The 21056-nt window shown below is 43.1% G+C and overlaps 1 protein-coding gene across 1 annotated transcript in view; it reads right to left on the bottom strand.

Moving 5' to 3' along the window:
* Nucleotides 1-21056, bottom strand: part of MEP1B (meprin A subunit beta) — a 117958-nt gene that overhangs the window by 95659 nt on the left and 1243 nt on the right. The window contains exons 2-3 of the mRNA XM_029587181.1: nucleotides 552-600; nucleotides 395-438 (exon numbers count right to left, since the gene is read on the bottom strand). Coding sequence (XP_029443041.1) covers nucleotides 395-438; nucleotides 552-600 — 93 coding nt within the window. The remainder of the gene's footprint in view (nucleotides 1-394; nucleotides 439-551; nucleotides 601-21056) is intronic.

The raw sequence follows: 21056 nt of genomic DNA, 5'->3' as shown, positions 1-21056 counted from the left end.
TATAAAACTGATTACCAGTGAATGCTGCTGAAGACCAGAAGATAAAGGCAGCAGAAGTTAACTCGCTCGGGTTAAACAATAACGCGCTTGACTAATGCTGACCTCTACAAACCTACAAGTGTAGGTCAGAGTAAAGGACTGAACCAGCTCGCCATCCAAAATCTGAACTGACCAGAGCAATTTTATTAGCTATAATTTACGTGCTCATTTCATTAATTAAATAACAGAAATTTTATCACATAGTGATTTCAATTTATTATGTTCCATAAACAACCTTTATGGCTAATAGAAGTATACTGTCTGTCTGCAATACCATTCACTTTGAGGCTGGCTGCACTTTGAAGTGCATAAATCAGAGATAAATGCCTTCTTGCATTTTTATGTTTGAACTCACCCCATCAATTTTGATATCTCCTTCAAAAAGATTCAATCCTAAAGCTGAAAACAGTAAGGAAGACAATATTTATAAACACTTTTTTTTTTTTTGCAATTTTTAAGAAATTGGTTTCAAATTAAATTAAATTAGAAGACTAAAATTGAATATTCAAAACCTTCATTAATGTCAAAAATGTCTTGATCCTTTCCAGCATCCACATCAATTTCTAGAAGGAAAAAAAAACAAGAGTGGCATTAACTTTTCTGTTGTTTCTGTGATTTATATATGTTTTTCTTGTTAAAACAATGGTAGCAACTAAAAAGAGTCCTTGTGTCGTTATAGAGCTATCTGCTCTGCCTCTGAACTTTGGTACAGTGGAGCATTTTAGGCAAAGGACAAACCAAAATATTTAAAAGGGGTCTCAGTAAGAATGTGATAGCTGTGTTATGATTGTGTGGTTTACTGTCCTCAGGCTGCTGGAGAATTGACTGACTGACACCTTTCCCCCAGCTCATCCGTGGAAGTTTGCCCCATGAAGACCTCTTGCATCAGCTGAAAAGTGCAGCCTTCAAGCAAGTTGGGCCATGAAGGGTGGAGTCTGCACAGCTCAGTGCTTATAGCTCCCCCCCTCCTGTAGTCTCTGGGAAAAAAAAACAAACCAAGAAGAGAGGAGAGATGGAGGTAGGAAGAGAGAGGGAAGGGAGAAAGGGAAGACAGGACAAGAGATGGAAATACACAGGAGGGAGATGAAGGGAGAGAAATGAGGAATGTCAGTACAGAATAATAGAAAAAGAGAGGAAGAGAAGGTGAGACGGAGGGCAGGCAGAAAACAGAACTACAGAATTGAAACAATGGTTGGAAAACCATTCTGTATGTCAGTAAGGATTGCATTAGCACAGTACTTAAAATTCTTACAATCAGTGCATTTGTTTTTCTTTGGCAAAATGAGTACATGTCCACTTACAAATTCTCTTAGAACTATGCATCTGCCCTTGGATGTACATATGATGTATAGTATATATCATAGGTCTGGAGTTGCCAAATCCAAATTGACCTGACCTAAAGTTGCTACTGCCTAACTTTTAATATTGCTTCTTTTTCTATTTGTCATCTCCTTTTTGAAAGAATCTTGTTTAGGTCCTGGGAAAACCCTTTGGGTTTACTTTCATACTCAAAACCAATTCATTGTTTTTGGGTGCTTTGCCTAACTTGATTGCTTTCTTAGGGTCAGATTTAAGCGGTAGGCCAAAAAGTGCAAAAAGCCTACAAGCTAGTGTATTTGCACAACTAAAGAATTGTGCTTCTTGCACCTCAAACATTATTTCCTGCAGTTTTCGAAAGGGACAATAAACCTCCACTACAAAACGTTATCTGAGCAAAATCTTGTGCAAAAAGTACTGAAGGACTTTTGTCCTTAAAAACCAAATTTGAGGATCAGGCATTGCATATGCTTTTTTGCATAAACAATGGACAGCCCAAGTTTCTTTCAGGAAACTCCTGAGTCATGTGATCCCCCTCCCATATCCTGGCATGGACATACTTGGGAAATTTTAAGTTGAGGTCACCCTGAGATTGCTGTTGATTAGTAGAATGGGGGAAAATGTGTATCAACTTTCTCTCTTCCATCCTTCACTACCCTCCCCCCTCCATTCCCCACTAATCTACAGCTTCTCTCTCTCATCTCCATTGCTTCCTCTCCATCACCTCCTGACCCCCAGTACTCTCCTCCCTACCTTTATGAATCACTCACAGCTAACTGACATCGGTTCCAGGTGACTCCTTTCTCCTCCCCACTCTGTTCTCAGATGAAAGAATGAAAAGATAAAAAATAGTAACCATTTGGTTGTGAGGTCGTTATAATCTTTGGAGACCAATATGTATAATTGATGATTCGTGTGCACATAGTTAGGGCTCTTCAGCTTGAAAAAGAGATAGCGGAGAAGGGGCATGATAGAAGTTTATAAAGTCATGAATAGGGTGGAACAGATAAAGGATGGTTATCTACCCTTTCAAACAATATTAAACCGAGTGGATCCTCCATGAAACTAACACACAGCATATTTACAACAAATCATAGAAAGTATTTCTTCACTTAACAACCAATCAAACTGTGGAACCTGTTGCCAGATGATGTGGTCAAGAGGACGAGCATAGCAGGGTTTTAAAGAGATTTGGACAAGTTCCTCAAGAAAAAGTCCATAAACAATTATGTGGCCAGGCCTTGCCTGCCACTAATATTTTTTTCTTGTTTTCAGCAGTTATTAGGGACTTTTGTATTTTCGGGGTCCTCGCCCTGCTTTATTCCCCCCCCCCCCCCCTTTTAGTAGAATGTGGCTTAGGGATATAAATTGACCCTTGAGCAGGGTTAGGGGATACTGGAGAGGGTTAGGAGATACGACAAAGTGAGGGTTTTCCACTCCATGGTGGACTGACCAAGTTGGAGGGTCTTTGTCTCTTGCTAAGAGGACTGACCAGAGGGTCTTTGCTGCTTCACAGTGGACGGACCCAGGAGTTGCTGGAGAAGTGAAGAGAGAGGTGTTCTGAGGAGAGAAGAATTTTGGAAGATTTTGAGGATTGTGGATTTTGGGATATTTTTGAACTTTGGATCAGGTACTGAAAGAGGGGCAACCCCCTCCCCCCCTTTGAGGAGATATATCTTGGGGTTTTCCTTGTCTTCTCACCCAGAAAACAGTAGAGGAGAGACCTATGTATTATTGATGTTACTGAGAGACATTTTGAAGTTATCCGTGTTTTTTTCAATAAAAGGATTGTTCCCTATCACCAGCACCTGGTTAATGCTGGAACTTGAAAGAGACTATCCTACTCTCCAAGGGGAAGGAATGTTTGAAGTGGACATTGGTTCAGTTTCAGGAAAGAGATAGAGAGTAGATATGGCACCATAGATACAGAAAGCACAGATTTTGTTGTCATGATTTTTCATCCTGCTGTTTATGATTTTTGCTACCTTATCTGGCTCATCCATTTTAAGTTACAGTAAGGTTTTTTCAGTTGAACACCGCCATTAGACTCCATACTTTATTCTAGTGTGCCTTTCCTACTGACCAGCTTGAACCAGTTAGGGAGGGAGGTAAGGATAGAGCCTGTCTTACCCACCAATACATGGAGGGGCCAAGAAGTTAACCCCCCCCCCAACCGGATGAACCCTAGTGTCCCCAGGGGCTTTTATGATACATATATAGGAGTAAGAGAGGTCTAGGACTTTCAGGAGCAGCCTGGGGACCTGTGTGACCCCTTTTATTCAGTGGACCCCAGGTGAACTTGGGGTAAGCCATCACTTATCCCTGGGAGTGAGCAACAAGTAGTTGGATCTATTCCTTCAGATCTGCCGGATACTTGTGGCCTAGACCGGTCACTGTTGGAGATAGGATACTGGGTTCAATGGACCTTTGTCTGAACCAGCATGGCATTTCTTATGCTTTTATGAAATCCTGACAGTTCCCATAGGTAAATAGAGGGCCATTGCCTGAAAGAAATATTTCTGGGGTTCCCTGTGTTGAAAGTTTTTCTTTCATCTGAGTGATTATTGGCCTCATAAATAATGGTAGAGATAAATCGGGCAGTTTTGATTCTGCCTGCAGTGCTTGCAAGCTCATTTTCAAAAGGAAGTTCCCCCTTAGTTTTGCTTTGAAAAATGCAGGTGCAAAGTCTGCTCCAGAAAGCATGCACAGTGATTTGAAAACATAATCACCGCATATCCTTCCCTTCCCTTCCCCTGCCTAACCCCACCCACTTTTTGTGCAGGAAAAAGACCCTTGTTGTAAAATTGTGTTTTGTTTTACCTGTATTTGGGGAGAGGGAACCGTTTTCAAACCACAGATTTACCTGGATAAGTTTGTGCTTAACCAAATAAGAACTTGTGACTTGCACCTCAAGCCATTTGGAATGTACATCCGCTAGAACCAATATCATCTTGCCCTGAAATGAGCATGCTAAATCTGCATACAGTCTCACCAGGGGTTTATCTGGCCATTCCAAAAGGTGCACAAACATTGTGGCAGGTGCAGGATGGCAACCCTTGCACGTGGTACAGTCCCTAACCATCTCCTCAGTATTCTTGATGCCTGGCCCCCAGAGTATCCCCTTTCTCCATCAGGCCACCCCCTTCATCCTGGGAAGGCCCATGTGCATACCATGCAACTGCTCCAGATCTGCCGGCCTCAATTGCTTGGGAGCGATCGCTTTGCTGCCACATATGAGACAATCTGCTTGGGTCCCGAGTTCCCAATGGCAAAGGGAAAAATGGATTCAGACACCTTCCCATTTGTATATTTTGAAGAAGTAATTTTCAAAGGTACTATGTGCATAAACCCCATTTCTATGCATGTACAGCAGGTAGATTTTTGAAAACAGCCCTGGCATTCATGTGCATAAAAGTACATGAGAATATGATTTTGTGCATACTTAATAGGCATGCTGGGGAGTGGAGTTGGGGCAGGATTGGGATTTACGTGCATACGTTTGGTTTTCAAAATCATTAATCCGCTTTGAAATTTTGACCCAATCTGTGGGTAAAGACTATGCCGAGTTTAACCTATGAGGGCTGTGTGAAAATTATCCTCAAAATATTTTAAATGTGCCATTAGTGATTCAGGCTGCTAAAGTCTTTGGATAAATGGTAATAAACCAATGTGCTACCACTTCCACAGAAGAAAAAAAATTGTTACTGAGAAAAATGCTTAAGAATTGTTATGAATTGCTAATAAACCAGATCCTTAATATAAGCATTTCTGTGTCATGTGCTGTTGTGCTACAGATGCTCGTGCTCTTCTAAATTTGAAAACATTAATCAGAGAAACAAGCAAAATTCAAAGATAAAAGACTGTATAAAGATTCATATAAATGAATCCCCTTTTTATACATTCATATTTCACTTCCATTGAAGAATAACATTTAAACAGGACTCACCAAAATGGTCTGGAACAGGCTGAAAAAAAAGAGAAAGATAATATTACCAAGATACAAAATACTTCGGTCTCTAGTCTCAATGTTGACATTCAAGAGATATCCAGCTTGCAGTATTTCTTTTCCTTATGCTCTGAAGGACATTTGCCAATTGGCTTAAGGAATATTCAGCTCAGTCCTATGGAGATATGGACCTCTATAGTTCTATGCAGCCCTGAGTGTGTACATTTTGGTGTTCTGGACAGAGGGTATAAGAACCTCAAGAGGGATACTGGGTCCCTTCTAGTTAGAAAAAAAGTAGAATAAGTACCTCCAGAAGTTACCTGATAGTTTAGTTTACTGTAGCTAAATTTTCTTCTTGATATACTGCAAATCCATAAACAGATCAATGCAGTTTACATTAAAAAGAAAAGGGACATCATGTGATGTGGTGAGCCACGGTGGACATGTCTATCTGAGCTCCGGGTGCCGCGCTCACTTCATCCTAATTGGCAACATTGCACGGGAACCAGGAAAGGGTGTTAACCAGAGTGGTCAAAGCTTATGTCCATAGTTCAATATATGCAGAAATCTCTGCTGGGGATGGTGGCCAGTGGCCAGTGGTTGGTGTTCCACCTTCACGGAGCGGAAGGATGGAGGGCTGCCATCTCCAAATTAAAAAAAGAAAAAAGAAAAAAAACAAAAAACAGGGTTGGTTTCATGGGCTATAGGTATTACCAATTATTAGGCTTATTCAATTACCAATTATTAGGCTTTTCAATATTTGATGATAGTTAATGTGACTTTCAAGGCATACTTCACTTTCAATGCATATCCAGCACCAGCATTGCTCTCTGCTTCAACGGCAGAGAGCTATGCTGCCGCTTACCCAACTAATAACTTAATATTTCACTTGGAAGCAGCTCCATCACTGCTGTCTACATTAATGGTGGGGGTGAAAGGGAAATAGAACCTAAGGTTACTAAGAGCCAAGAGAAACAGATAAGTATGAGAAAAAAGAAGTGTGAAGCTTGCTGGGCAGACTGGATGGACCGATTGGTCTTCTTCTGCCGTCATTTCTATGTTTCTATGTTTCTATAAAGGCAACAGAAAAGAGAAGGAAAAGCCACAAGGACCTGAATCTAAAATGGCGTCGGTGTTGGTCTCTCTTGGAGGAGAAGAACATCAGGATGTTATTATTTCTGAAATAAAAGCGGTAGTACTGGCAGCCCTGGTTGAAAAACTGGCTGGCATCTCCTCACAACTTACTGATGTCCAGAATGCTTTAACTGAATTAAATCCACGGCTTCATTAAGTAGAAGGCCGGATCTCGCTGTTAGAAGACGATGTGACAGCGACTGCAGCTAAGATGGCATCCCTTGAAAAGCTGCTTGCTGAACAAACTGAGATTCCAGAGTCGGTCGAAGATCAGAATCTAAAGGCAGTACTGGAGCACTGTCTGCCGGAAGAATTAAATCTGCCCAAACTTGCTCAATACTTAGTGAGTGATCGAACAGATGCATCATCTAGGAGCTCAAACGGAGTCCGAGGCAAGGCCAAAAATTGATATCATCAAAATAATGAACTTTGCCCATAAGCACCTAATAATACAAGCTTACAGGTAGAAACCCAAGCTTTCCTACAAGGGACACAGGGTGCACATCTTCCAGGAAACTATTCTGCCTGGGTTTCCTCGCTGCATTAGGGTTTTTCCCAAACCTGCAACTTCCTCTTTAAAAAACAAATCAAATTTGTGCTGCTATACCCAGCGAAGTTTATGATGTGGAATAAAGGCCAAACTAAGGTCTTCGAGATGGTGGCTGAAGCCCGCCAATTTGTGACTGATCTTCCATAAGGACTTAACCAGGGGGCTAACAGGACGACAGGGAGCGAAGGGATTTATTTTGGAGCATTAGGGCCTCTTTTTTTTTTTTTATGGCTGCATTGCTTGCTGCCTGAATGTCTTTTCCTAACACTGTTTTTACTAGTACCACAGCATGGGTCTAGCACTCTTGGAATCACCGCTGCTTTATGAGGCCTGTAATTGTGAAGCCCCACACAGGAAATCAACTCACTTTCAGGCCGATACAGTACAGTGCACTACGGCGGAGCGCATTGTTAACCCACGATTGCACGTGCGTTTTCGGCGCGCTAGCTTTACCCCTTATTCAGTATGCTGGCTTGCAAACACCTATGAGCATTGTGGAAATGACACTAACTTTGACATGCCCTTTATGAAAGCCTGTTACTGTACACCTGCTAGATGAGCACTCTGAGATGTTCAGTGGCTCTACCACAGCTAATGCAATGTTGGCATCAGTGACTTTACAGGCCTTTGTGTCACTAGGCATCCCATGTATGGGTGCATATAGTCAGAAGGATATGGATGTTCTTTATGTTAGGAGCCCATTAAATGTGTACTCTGAGAATGATATATCTTACACTCAACCTATAGATTGACACTGTGCTTTAAAGTTTCTCAGTTAGCTGGGCTTCACATGATATCTAGAGCTGGTGATCTCCATGTTCCAGGGGCAGCTGGAGTCCCAGCATAGCAATCAGGTCTGGCGGGAGGCATTCAGCAAACTAGGCGGCCACTAGAGCGCTGGAAGCAGGCAGGGTGCCATGAGTGCCACAGTCGATGTGAGGGCATTGTGCAATGCCTAGAGATGAGCTTCGTTTTTTTCTACAGGGTCATTTTTTGAGTCGGACCCTTCAGTGTAAAGTTCGTTTTTCCTTGATTAGTTTTTTGGAAAAATGAACAAAAACTAAACGGGGAAAAACGAAATGGGCCCAAAAAACGACGCGGGAAAACAAAGCTCGAAAAAACCCACCCCAAGCATTAAAATTTATTATAATACATTAAATACAACCCACCATCCCGATCCCTCCCCAAGACTTACTAACATCCCTGGTGGTCCAGCGGGGTCCCGCGAGTGATTTCTCCCTCCGTGCTGTCGGGCTGTCTGGCCTGCCTCGATCAAAATGGCGCCAATAGCCTTTGATCTACTATGTCACAGGGGCTACCGGTGCCATTGGTCAGCCCCTGTCACATGGTAGGAGCAATAGATGGCCGGCGCCATCTTGTGCGCCTACCATGTGATAGGAGCTGACTAATGGAACCAGTAGCCCCTGTGACATAGTAAGGGCAAAGGCTATCGGCACCATTTTTGTTACTATTTGAGTTTGATAAGGAATAATTCACAGACACCAATTTAATAATAATTTTTAATAAGCAAATTGGTAAAACTTGATTTGCTATATCCTTTTTAATGTTTCTTTAATATACACTTAGAATATACAATAAAGTATATAATTTCTTATCCTATTATCTCTTTCTCTAGGGATCAGTTTCAGAGATAAGGAAATAAATGCAGAGTATTCCCAGATTCCTATACTTAATTAATATTGTATCAAATACTTACGATGTAAGTTATAGCTGGCCAGGCTATTTATAGTCACAGTGGGGAGGGAGGTTAACACTGTGATACAGGATGATGGCGTCTGGGTATGCGAGTCTCTCTCTCTGCCTCCAAAGCGATGATAATGTTGTACCCTGTTTTATATTTTCCCAAGTGCAATCAAAGACAAATGTTCTTTTCTGATTGGTCATAAATTGAAGCTCTTTTCCTCAAATATGGTTTTATACTAGAATAACCAAGTTCTCCTTGTCAAATATGGTTTTTGTGCCAGAATAGCCCCAGCCAAATAAGAATCACTTATTAGCATAACTATTCTGTACTATATAGCACATTTGTTCTTCTGGGTTATTTCTGACCAACCAATCAGTGACTACATCAATGACTGTATCTATGGCTTCAGCCATGGTTGATAGACAGGCTCCAAATGTAGGCTATTTTAACTCACTCCAAAAGTTGTTGTAAATCTTTCAATCTTCCAATGTCCAGTATCTCTGAGCAAAATGCAGAGACTGCAAATCTTCAGCCTTTCTGGTTCACTAGTAAGTTTTAGCTGGTTTACTAGTTATCCACTGTATCAAATACAATATTAATTCAAATAAGGAAATCAAAGAAATAATCTCACCATCATCCCACATTTTGATTTCTGGCAGCCGATGGTCCGAGTGCAGGAGGTCGCTCCCAGACCCCCACTGGACCACCAGGGACTTTTGGCAAGTCTTGGGGGATCCTCCTGACCCCCACAAGACTTGCCAAAATTCCAGCGGAGGTCCGGGAGCGATCTCCTGCACTCGGACCGTCGGCTGCCAGTAATCAAAACGGCGCCGATAGCCTTTGCCCTTACTATGTCACAGGGGCTACCAGTGCCATTGGTCAGCCCCTGTCACATGGTAGGAGCAATGGATGGCTGGCGAAATCTACTTTTGAGAACTCCGAAGTTGCATTCTATGATGCAGAGAGTTGAACATAACACCTCATTGTACCTCATCTCAACCGGCGTGTTAGGTGTAGCAATGGGGGTGAGAAGCCACGTCCGGTAATCATATCCAGAATTTCTGGCGGCAAACACAGAATGGCTGAATCACTCACCTCACCATTAGCGGGACATATGACTGGCAAGCCATAGCATGTTATAAGACAGTGTAATGTTACCTCTATGTTAGCTGGGTCTTCTAATACTGTTTCCCTACCCAAAGGCTATGCCACTATATTTGTTGACAGTCCATGAACAGTATAGGACTTGCATATTCTGTGTCAGTTGTTCACAAATGGCTAAGTGCATGTGGGTTTCCCACCAACTGTGTGCCTGTCATTCATAAAGAAGCAAACAGTACCACTTTGTAGCAGTCATCAAGCCATGGGGCTGTACCTCACAGCTGCCACACATATCCTAGCAGAAAAGCTTCAGGCCTCTGGGACAATAGTGCAAGTGTCCACCTCTCACGGTATGTCCTCCCCAGATACACATTGTTCTGATGTGACACACTTCATATGCTAGTCCAAATAATGTGCATGCTGCTGCTTTCGTTTTACCTGTGTCATAGTAAAAACAAAGTGCGTTTGAACTACTCACTGACTGATGACTAACCGGCCATATAGGATCTGGGATTACCAGCAGTGTGGGTACTAAAAGAATGTGAGTAAGCAAACACATTTCTACTGCTGGAAATGTGAGGCTTGGAAAGGAGAAATGTATTAAGAGAAGCCTGTGAAACTGTGTAGTGGCTGCCCACTCACGAAGCTCGGTAACAAGTACATTGTGTGACCACACAATATTAGCAGGCCTCTCCAGCATGTGGAGAGAAAGGCAGGCCCTGGTGCTCTGGCATCTACACCTAACAGTATAAGCCATTTGCCAAGTAATCAAGGCTGTTACCTCCCCCACAGCCCCCTCTTGTCCCAGCGGGTTGATGGAAACCAGAGCCAGAGAGTAATTTGCAAAAGAAGCATGTGTCTTACCTACAAGCCAACTGTCACCAAAGAGGCCATCCTCAAATTCTTCAAAGAGGCCTGATTGCCTAAGTATAAAGGAATTATGTGCAGATCCTGGAAACCTGGCCACAATGTTAAGGATGCGCAGTCATGCATCACAGACCACTTGCATGTTAATGGAGTGGAAGAGCTTTCTGTTGCGGTAGATCTCCTTCCTGTTATATGGTGGGATGATGGTTATGTGAGTGCAGTCGATAGCTCCCACAACATTTGGAAAATGTGCAATAGCATAAAAGGTTCTCATGATATCCATCAAGTGCTGCCTGTCCCGAGAGAACACTATGTAGCGATGAAAGTGAGTTGTTATGATCTGACCCAGACAGCAGGAAAAAGTGCTTGGGACATTCCCCCAACTATCCCTACTGTCGTTTGGAAGGAGCCAGATGCCAGGAAATGCAGGGTCACCAATAGTTTGGTGAGGCCAGGTATAGCGTGATCCCCTCTGATTTCATCATATAATTCCATGATAGCCCGAGAGGTGAGGCAGTACCTGCTTACCACATAATCTTCTGGCTTGCCCAGCAAAGAAGTTCATAGAGGGAAGATGCGTTTCCTGTATCTCCTGTGCTGTGTGGAAGCCTGCATGGTATACCCTGTCGTGGGCCCCGACGCTCTCCCTGCAGGGCCACTAGCTCACGCTTGGGTGCTGGGACTTCCCGAGGTCAGGCTGGATATTCCTTTTCATGTTCAACGTATTGTGGTTGGTCTTCTTCTTCCTCTTCTTGTTGTTGTCTGTGGCGATCCCCCTCAAGCATCCAGTATCCCCTCACAAGTACACTTGCCACAAACATAATGGATGTAGGAAAGCAGGCCAGGTGGAAACAGCTGTTTTTATTGGCCCCGGAGGCCCAGGTAGGTGTGTTTGCAATAAGGCCCAAAATTATCGAGTACGGTAATAGCCACGATTCACGGTAACGGCCAAACATGCACAATAAAAACGTTTTGCCCCCATATCGCCCCAAAAAATAGCTGTAATTATTTCTGATGTTAATTCCTGCATTACTAGGCCTTAATCGAACATGGGAAGTGGTAGAAGACCCTTTTTTGCATTTACTCCTCCCACTCTCCTCCCACTTGCATACTCATGTTTATATTTGCATATGCCCATTGCGTTGCAGTATTTATCGCACACTTTAGGGCTTTATCGCATATGTTAGGCCATTATCACATACGTTAAGGCCATATTGAGAAATGATAAATGACCCTGGTAAGTGAGAGAGAACTATTTTGGATCTTTTTCTTTAAACACAATTGAACTGAATGGTTTAAATGAACCATTGTTCTAAATTGAGGTAATTTGAAAAGATTTTATGGATTCTTTAACAGTTGATATAAAGTTTCCCCTTTAAATTTACTGACGTTCCATGACTGGTTGTATGAGAATGCATTGTTGCAGATTGGTTAATTTCAAATCATTACATACTGAATAGATAATGACAGCATCTCTTTCTGCTTGCAGAAACTTGGGCCTAAATGGAGCAGAGAAGAATGGATAGTTTCCCTGATGCAGAATAATTATTCAAAATGCTGATCAGCTTCAGGAATTGATGGAAGCTGACTGAAAGTGGGGAATGATTTAAATGACACAAGGGAAAAGATAAGTTCTGTTCTTTCCTATTTTAATTCCAAGAAAAATATTTAGAAAAATTTGAAAATTACTTTGGGCTGATGATTATAAAACTTGTCTCAGTGTAAAGGGAGTTTGTAATAGGAAGGTCTTTCTGTTACTATGATCTTATTGTGCATTAATGTCCTGTTTGTACAGTAGATCTGAAGTTTGCTTTTATATTTAATTCTACTGTTTTGGGTTCATATTGCAGTTGTTTAACTTTGTACTGTGTAAAAATTGTTTCAGCTTCTGTTCATTTAGAGATCATTGAAACATTCAATTTGACCAGGGGTGTCTGAACCCTTGCACACAACAGTAAGTAGTGTTGTACATACAATTTCATGTATAGACAGTTAAAAGAACCCTTTATTCAGTGGGCATCAAGAACTCATTGAACCAGCCATGCAAGCTACTTCTTGTAAAAACATTAGCTAAGAAGCCAGATAGGGTTGGTGGTGCTGTTATTGATAGTAAGAAGTTAACAGAATATTTTTTGAGAAAAGTAGAAAACTTGAAATCCAGTATGAGTAGTACTGTGAGTATTGGGGAGGTGAATAATACTACAGAAATTCTAAATACAGATTGGGGTCACTTTAGACTGGTAAGTGCTGTTGTTTATATTCCTAAACTGATTGCCCAACTGTGCTCTTCTTTTTGAACAATTGATCCTTGTCCATTTTAGCTTGCACAGAGTTTAAAGGTACTGTTGAAGCGTATAAATGCCACTCTGGGTGAAGGAATAGTGACTGATCTTTTAAAGCAATCAGTGGTTTGTCCAGTAATTAAGAATCTTGTGATTTCTGCTTTTGATAAACCAAATTATTGCCTGATATTTATTTATTTATTTAACTTATTTATATACCGTTTTACCAGTAAGGATACTGACCAAAGCGATATCTAATTTGCCAACACTGAGTAAAGTTTTAGGAACATGGGTGACATCACAGCTAGAAGAATAACTTGGAGGACAGTAATATCCTGGATCTGTTTCAGTCTGTATTCAGGAAAACCTGTGAACAGAATCATTGTTGGCACTGCCAGTAGATACTCTTCGTTGCAAGATAGATAGTGGGAATGCAGTATTGCTGGTGATGGCAGTCATAGTTGCAGCATTTGATGTTGTGTCACATATGGTATTAATCTCTTGTTTGCAATCCATTGGGATTGGGAATACATTATTAAATTGGTTTAGCAGCCATGGAATGCTGCAAGTGAAGCGGGGGAGGGGAGCGGGACTAAGTTCAGGTGTACTTCAGGGTTGGATGTGGTCCAAAAACCTTTTTAAGATTTAATTACAGCTACTTAGTAACCTATTGTCAGCATTAGACGACATGCAGGATATTGTTTGTCTGCTGACAATATTCAGTCTTGTTTACCCTGTGAATGTGAATTTCTGTAAGCTGCCTAGTGCTGTGTACATATAGGTGGCTGACAAGTTTTAGAAATAAAAGAAAGTAATAGTGAAGGCGTTCTTCCTTTGGTTTTACTGGCAAAACTCTTTGGATGCAATTAGTTTTTGGATGGCATCCAATGGTTCCGTTTTAAATTTACATAAAACTGCTTTCATGGCTCGGAAGAGGTCCGCAGTTGACTGAGGCAATGTGCTTTGCTTTCTGAAATTTGATGTTGCCAATCTCTGAGTCTAGAGATTTGGGATTTGTGCTCGATTCAAGGTTAACCTTAAAATCACAGCTTAAGGGAATTGCCAAGTCTCCATTCTATAAGATGAGTTTGTTGAGATATCTAAAATACTTTATTCTGAATTCTGATTTTAGAGTTGTAGTAAATTCAGTTTATTTTGGTATATATAAAGTTTTATTGAGAGTTTTACAACTGATCCAGAATGTAGTTGCTAGAATTATTACAGGAGTTGTGTTAACTGAAATGATTATATGTGAATTAAAAGATTACATTGGCTGCTTGTATATCAGAGGGTTCAATTTTAAATTCATAAAATCAGATTCAGTGAGGATATGCATTGCCTCTCGAATCTGTTGAAAAGTTATGAATCTCTGTGGCCATTGCATTTGACTGATAAAAATCTGCTAGATGTTCCTTCTTTCTGGCAAATTAAACAGCAAGAAACTTGTTCCATAGCTTTTTCACTTGCAGAGCTGGTTTTGTGGAATGCTTGACCTGGTCCATTATGAGACAAAGTTAATTATTTAAGTTTTAGGAATAAAGTAAAGCCATGCTGTTTCAGCAGGCATGTGAGTAACTACTTTATTTACTAACTTGTAGGGATGTGAATCGTTTTTCAACGATTAAAATTATCGTCCGATAATGTTTATATCGTCTTAAATCGTTATAGAACACGATACAATAGAAATTCTAACGATTTATCGTTAAAAATCGTTAAATCGTGTTAGTGCGCACTAACTCGAGTTAGTGCGCACTAACTCCCCGTTAGTGCGCACTAACTCGATTTAGTGCGCACTAACTGAAAATGATACAAATAAACACTTTCCAGGTCACTGAAGGTCAGTTAGGAATGAATATGTGTTCCTATTGGCTGGCTGCCCTCTTATCTATTGATATTACCAAGGTTACCACTGAGGTGATGGTTGGGGGGATGGCAAATGGAACTGGAAACTAACGAACACCAACAGAAAATGAAACAAAGTGTTCACACTTCCCAGGTCAGTAAAGGTCACTTAGGAATGAATATGTATGTATGTATTCCTATTGGCTGGCTGTGCTCTTATCTATTGATGTTACCAATATGGTTGGGGGGATGTGAAATGGAAACAGTTGGAAGCTTGACAAAAAAGTAATGTAATGATCAGCACTCACGTGACTAGAACTTGTTTGTTTATTATTTTTGTTAGCAGGCACCTGAAATGCTAGTGCATGTTGAATTTGCCAATCACTGTGCATTTTAGAAAGGTGGTCCTGGCTGGAACTGTACACAGTTCAAATATATGTAATTGATTGTTGGTAAGTGTATTTTTTAAGTAGCCACACTGGCACCAGTATGTTTACTTTTCCTCCTACTTAACTCACTAGCTCAGCTTTGTAAGAAGGGCTTCTCTGCTTGTGTGTTGTTTTTGTTTGGTGTGAGGAGAGCAGAAACATCAGATCTTTATTCAATCTACTACAGTCATCTCTTACAGTGCCCTATCCCTATTAATACCAGGAGCGTTGTGATCTTCCTGCACACAGTGCCCCTAACCCTGATACCAGTCTGAGACAGCTCCCTCCCTGCATTACTAGTGAGAGGCTGGCTTCACAGACAGGGGGGAGCTGCCTGACCCTCACTCCTGACTTCCCCCATGTCCCAGCTAGTGAATGGTGTGTGGGGGAGGGGGGGGGGGGGAGGATGGTGAAGTCTGAGACAGCTCCCTCCCTGCATTACTAGTGAGAGGCTGGCTTCACAGACAGGGGGGAGCTGCCTGACCCTCACTCCTGACTTCCCCCATGTCCCAGCTAGTGAATGGTGTGTGGGTGAGGGGGGGGGGGAGGATGGTGAAGTCTGAGACAGCTCCCTCCCTGCATTACTAGTGAGAGGCTGGCTTCGCAGACAGGGGGGAGCTGCCTGACCCTCACTCCTGACTTCCCCCATGTCCCAGCTAGTGAATGGTGTGTGGGTGAGGGGGGGGGGGAGGATGGTGAAGTCTGAGACAGCTCCCTCCCTGCATTACTAGTGAGAGGCTGGCTTCACAGACAGGGGGGAGCTGCCTGACCCTCACTCCTGACTTCCCCCATGTCCCAGCTAGTGAATGGTGTGTGGGTGAGGGGGGGGGGGGAGGATGGTGAAGTCTGAGACAGCTCCCTCCCTGCATTACTAGTGAGAGGCTGGCTTCACAGACAGGGGGGAGCTGCCTGACCCTCACTCCTGACTTCCCCCATGTCCCAGCTAGTGAATGGTGTATGGGTGAGGGGGGGGGGGAGGATGGTGAAGTCTGAGACAGCTCCCTCCCTGCATTACTAGTGAGAGGCTGGCTTCACAGACAGGGGGGAGCTGCCTGACCCTCACTCCTGACTTCCCCCATGTCCCAGCTAGTGAATGGTGTGTGGGTGAGGGGGGGGGAGGATGGTGAAGTCTGAGACAGCTCCCTCCCTGCATTACTAGTGAGAGGCTGGCTTCACAGACAGGGGGGAGCTGCCTGACCCTCACTCCTGACTTCCCCCATGTCCCAGCTAGTGAATGGTGTGTGGGTGAGGGGGGGGGGAGGATGGTGAAGTCTGAGACAGCTCCCTCCCTGCATTACTAGTGAGAGGCTGGCTTCACAGACAGGGGGGAGCTGCCTGACCCTCACTCCTGACTTCCCCCATGTCCCAGCTAGTGAATGGTGTGTGGGTGAGGGGGGGGGGGGGAGGATGGTGAAGTCTGAGACAGCTCCCTCCCTGCATTACTAGTGAGAGGCTGGCTTCACAGACAGGGGGGAGCTGCCTGACCCTCACTCCTGACTTCCCCCATGTCCCAGCTAGTGAATGGTGTGTGGGTGAGGGGGGGGGGAGGATGGTGAAGTCTGAGACAGCTCCCTCCCTGCATTACTAGTGAGAGGCTGGCTTCGCAGACAGGGGGGAGCTGCCTGACCCTCACTCCTGACTTCCCCCATGTCCCAGCTAGTGAATGGTGTGTGGGTGAGGGGGGGGGGAGGATGGTGAAGTCTGAGACAGCTCCCTCCCTGCATTACTAGTGAGAGGCTGGCTTCACAGACAGGGGGGAGCTGCCTGACCCTCACTCCTGACTTCCCCCATGTCCCAGCTAGTGAATGGTGTGTGGGTGAGGGGGGGGTGGATGGTGAAGTCTGAGACAGCTCCCTCCCTGCATTACTAGTGAGAGGCTGGCTTCGCAGACAGGGGGGAGCTGCCTGACCCTCACTCCTGACTTCCCCCATGTCCCAGCTAGTGAATGGTGTGTGGGTGAGGGGGGGGGGGGGGATGGTGAAGTCTGAGACAGCTCCCTCCCTGCATTACTAGTGAGAGGCTGGCTTCACAGACAGGGGGGAGCTGCCTGACCCTCACTCCTGACTTCCCCCATGTCCCAGCTAGTGAATGGTGTGTGGGTGAGGGGGGGGGGGGAGGATGGTGAAGTCTGAGACAGCTCCCTCCCTGCATTACTAGTGAGAGGCTGGCTTCACAGACAGGGGGGAGCTGCCTGTCCCTCACTCCTGACTTCCCCCATGTCCCAGCTAGTGAATGGTGTGTGGTTGAGGGGGGGGGGGGTGGATGGTGAAGTCTGAGACAGCTCCCTCCCTGCATTACTAGTGAGAGGCTGGCTTCACAGACAGGGGGGAGCTGCCTGACCCTCACTCCTGACTTCCCCCATGTCCCAGCTAGTGAATGGTGTGTGGGTAAGGGGGGGGGGGAGGATGGTGAAGTCTGAGACAGCTCCCTCCCTGCATTACCAGTGAGAGGCTGGCTTCACAGACAGGGGGGAGCTGCCTGACCCTCACTCCTCCGGGGTATTGTGATCTTCCTGCACACAGTGCCCTATCCCTGATACCAGGGGTGTTGTGATCTTCCTGCATGCAGTGCCCTATCCCTATTAATACCAGGAGTGTTGTGATCTTCCTGCATGCAGTGCCCTATCCCTATTAATACCAGGAGTGTTGTGATCTTCCTGCATGCAGTGCCCTATCCCTGATATCGGGATGTGTGCAAGAAGATCACAACACCCCCGGTATCAGGAATAGGGCACTGTGTGCAGGAAGATCACAACACCCCCAGTATCAGGAATAGGGCACTGTGTGCAGGAAGATCACAACACCCCTGGTATTAGGGATAGGGCACTGTGTGCAGGAAGATCACAACACTCCTGGTATTAATAGGGATAGGGCACTGTGTGCAGGAAGATCACAATACCCCTGGTATCAGGGTTAGGGCACAAGTTCTAGTCACATTGACTGATCACATTACTTGTTTTGTCAAGCTACCAACTGTTTCCATTTCCCATCCCCCATATACTGTCAGTAGGAAACTTGGTAACATGAATAAATAAGAGGGCAGCCAATAGGAATACATATTCATTCCTAAACTGACCTTAACTGACCTGAAAAGTGTCAAATTGTATCATTTTCAGTTAGTGCGCACTAACTCCCAGTTAGTGCGCACTAACTCCCGTTAGTGCGCACTAACTCGAGTTAGTGCGCACTAATCGGAAAAAACGATTTTTAACGATTTTTTAACTAAAAAATCGTGCCTAAGACGATTTTCTTGCCCTGCCACACGATTTCTATCGTTAAGACGATATGGAAAACGATTCACATCCCTACTAACTTGTCTGTTGGATTTTATAGACATTCTGGACCAGTTTGAAATTTGTCACTTGATGTGTGATGACTTTTTTGTTGATCATATATGTGTTTTAATTTTGTTTATATTGAATATATTTGGTATTTATTTTCATGAATGCATTTCTGGAATCCACACTGAGCAAATTTTTTTTTTAAATAAATAAATAAATTGTAACTTGCTCTTACAACATCTGGAAGTGACTGGAGTCACAGGTACAATCTGGAACTGGCTTCAATCTTTTCTGATAGATCACAGAATTTTCTTTTGGGAGGTACACAGTCAGACTCCATTAAAGTGAGTTGTAGGGTCCCTTTAGGCTCTGTGCTTTCCTTGCTCTTTTTTAATGCCTATCTCTGCCCCATCCTTCATGATATTACTCAAGTCAAAGTCAGCTCTTATTTTTAACTGATGATATCCAGCTGTGTGCAACTGTTGAAGACGATCAAGCTACTGTGGTTTGCAGTCTTAATGTACGTTTGGCAGCGTTTGCAAACTAGCTGGAATTCAATAAATTCAAAATAAATCCAGAAAAGTCAGAGCTACTACGGCTGAGTAGGCTACAGAAGGAGCTTATAGTGATCCCTCTATTAGAAGGATAATCTTGAAGCCAAATGGCTCTGTCAGACGTTTGGGTGTTCTGTTGGCACATGCTTTATTGATTGGAATAAGAAATTTCTTCTGTGGCGTGCTCTCCGTTTGCCAGCTTGTCTGCTCCATTGGATCCTACTTTTCTTGGATTGAAGGGATCTTGCCACTATAGTTCATGCATTGGTAGCCAATAGGGTTAATTACTGCAATTAGCTACATCAGGGGTTGCTTAAGAAGAGTGTCCAAAGCCAGTGATTACTGCAGAATACAGCAGTGCAGTCGCGCAAGGGAAAAACAGTGTAGCTCACATTTCTCCCTTACTCAAGAAATTTCACTGGCTGACTTTAGAGTTCAGAATTAAGTTAAACATCCTTTTTAGGTCATTACTTCAGAGAAGTCTTAAATAATTGGCTGACATTCTGACCAGTTACAACCCTGTACAGGTCCCTATTAAATGTTCCTGGTTTGACTGAGCTCAAATCAGCATTTACTAAGCAGAAAGTAATTGCATACTATGGGGCCGATGCTATAAAAAATGCGGAAAGCGGGCACTGAAAAGTCAGCGCCCGCTTTCTTAACGTGTGCATGGCGCCCACAAGGGGGGCGCCATCCTATATGCAAATTAGAGGGTCGCGCTAGCAAGGAGGCGCTAGGGTCGCTTGCGTGACCTTAGCACCTCCTTGCTAATGCGACCCTGCGGTTACCGGCGTCTGCCGGTTATGAACACTGACGCCGATAAACACTGCGTCAATTTTCATAACACAGCTGGGCGGTTATGAAAACTGACGCTGAGCATATCGGCATTGGACTTCAACGCGGCGGCTGAGGTTTTATTTTTTTTTACTTTTAAAGAAGTACAGAAAAGCAGTTTTTTCTGCTTTTCTGTACTTCTTTTCAATGTGCTCAGCTATTAACGCCTGCTCCAGGCAGGTGTTAATAACTGAGTGATAAATGTGTGTCTGAGACCCACATTTATTTTTTTGCATTGGAGTGAATGAGTAATAGGCTCATTCACATACATTTGCATGTGATGAGCGCTATCGCATTCACTCCATGTCAGACACCTGTTAAATAGGCGCTAATCCCCCTATTGCATTAGGGGGTGGATTAGTGCCTATTTAACCCATGTCTGACTGTATTGCATCGGCCCCTATGTGCTGGCCCTTTGCAATACATTGCCAGTGGAACTTCAGCAGGCACTGAATTATTTTGACTACTTGCAAAAAAATGCAAAAATGTGGCTATTTGATCAATTGTTTTGGTAATTGTAACCTTTTCATGCTTTTTTTACATTTTAATTCTTTATTTATCATTTTTCAATATTACAAAAACTAAATTTTGTAAAAACAGAAAACAAAATGGAGATCACAAATATCATCTTTTCCTTTTAAACATTTTCAGAAAACAAAGAAAACACACTCCATTACAATCCATAAGTCAATATAGTATAAATGTATAAATGTACCCGGGGGATCCGGAAAATACAGAGAGACTTATAATAAACCATATTTTAAATAAAAGTAAAGGCGTTAGCACATCTACCAGTTTCTATATTCAATTATATATTTATGGGAGAAGAAGTGGTGGGAGTTTTTGATTGAATAAAGGATTTCAATTGTTCCAAAGTAAAAAATATATATGTTTCAACCCCCCCACTTTAACACACATTTGCATGGAAAGTTTAACATAAAGGTGTAACTCATAGAAATTATTTCTTGGCATAGAGCTAGAAACCCTCTACGCCTCTTGTGTTGGAGAGGAGAGGTCCGGAAAAAGTTTTACATTTTCATTCATGAAGGAGGTTGGAAACTTCCTGAAATAGTTTTTCATTATGATTTGAACATCCGCCAATGATATCAATGACACCAGAAGTGTAGCTCTGTCCAGTACCTCTAATGTTGAATTTTCTAATATTATCTTGCAAATT

The sequence above is a fragment of the Rhinatrema bivittatum genome, chromosome 2 (assembly GCF_901001135.1).
Source record: "Rhinatrema bivittatum chromosome 2, aRhiBiv1.1, whole genome shotgun sequence".
NCBI classification, from domain to species: domain Eukaryota; kingdom Metazoa; phylum Chordata; class Amphibia; order Gymnophiona; family Rhinatrematidae; genus Rhinatrema; species Rhinatrema bivittatum.
The sequence above is the reverse complement of the archived record's forward strand: the minus strand, read 5'-3'. Positions and strand labels throughout refer to the sequence as shown.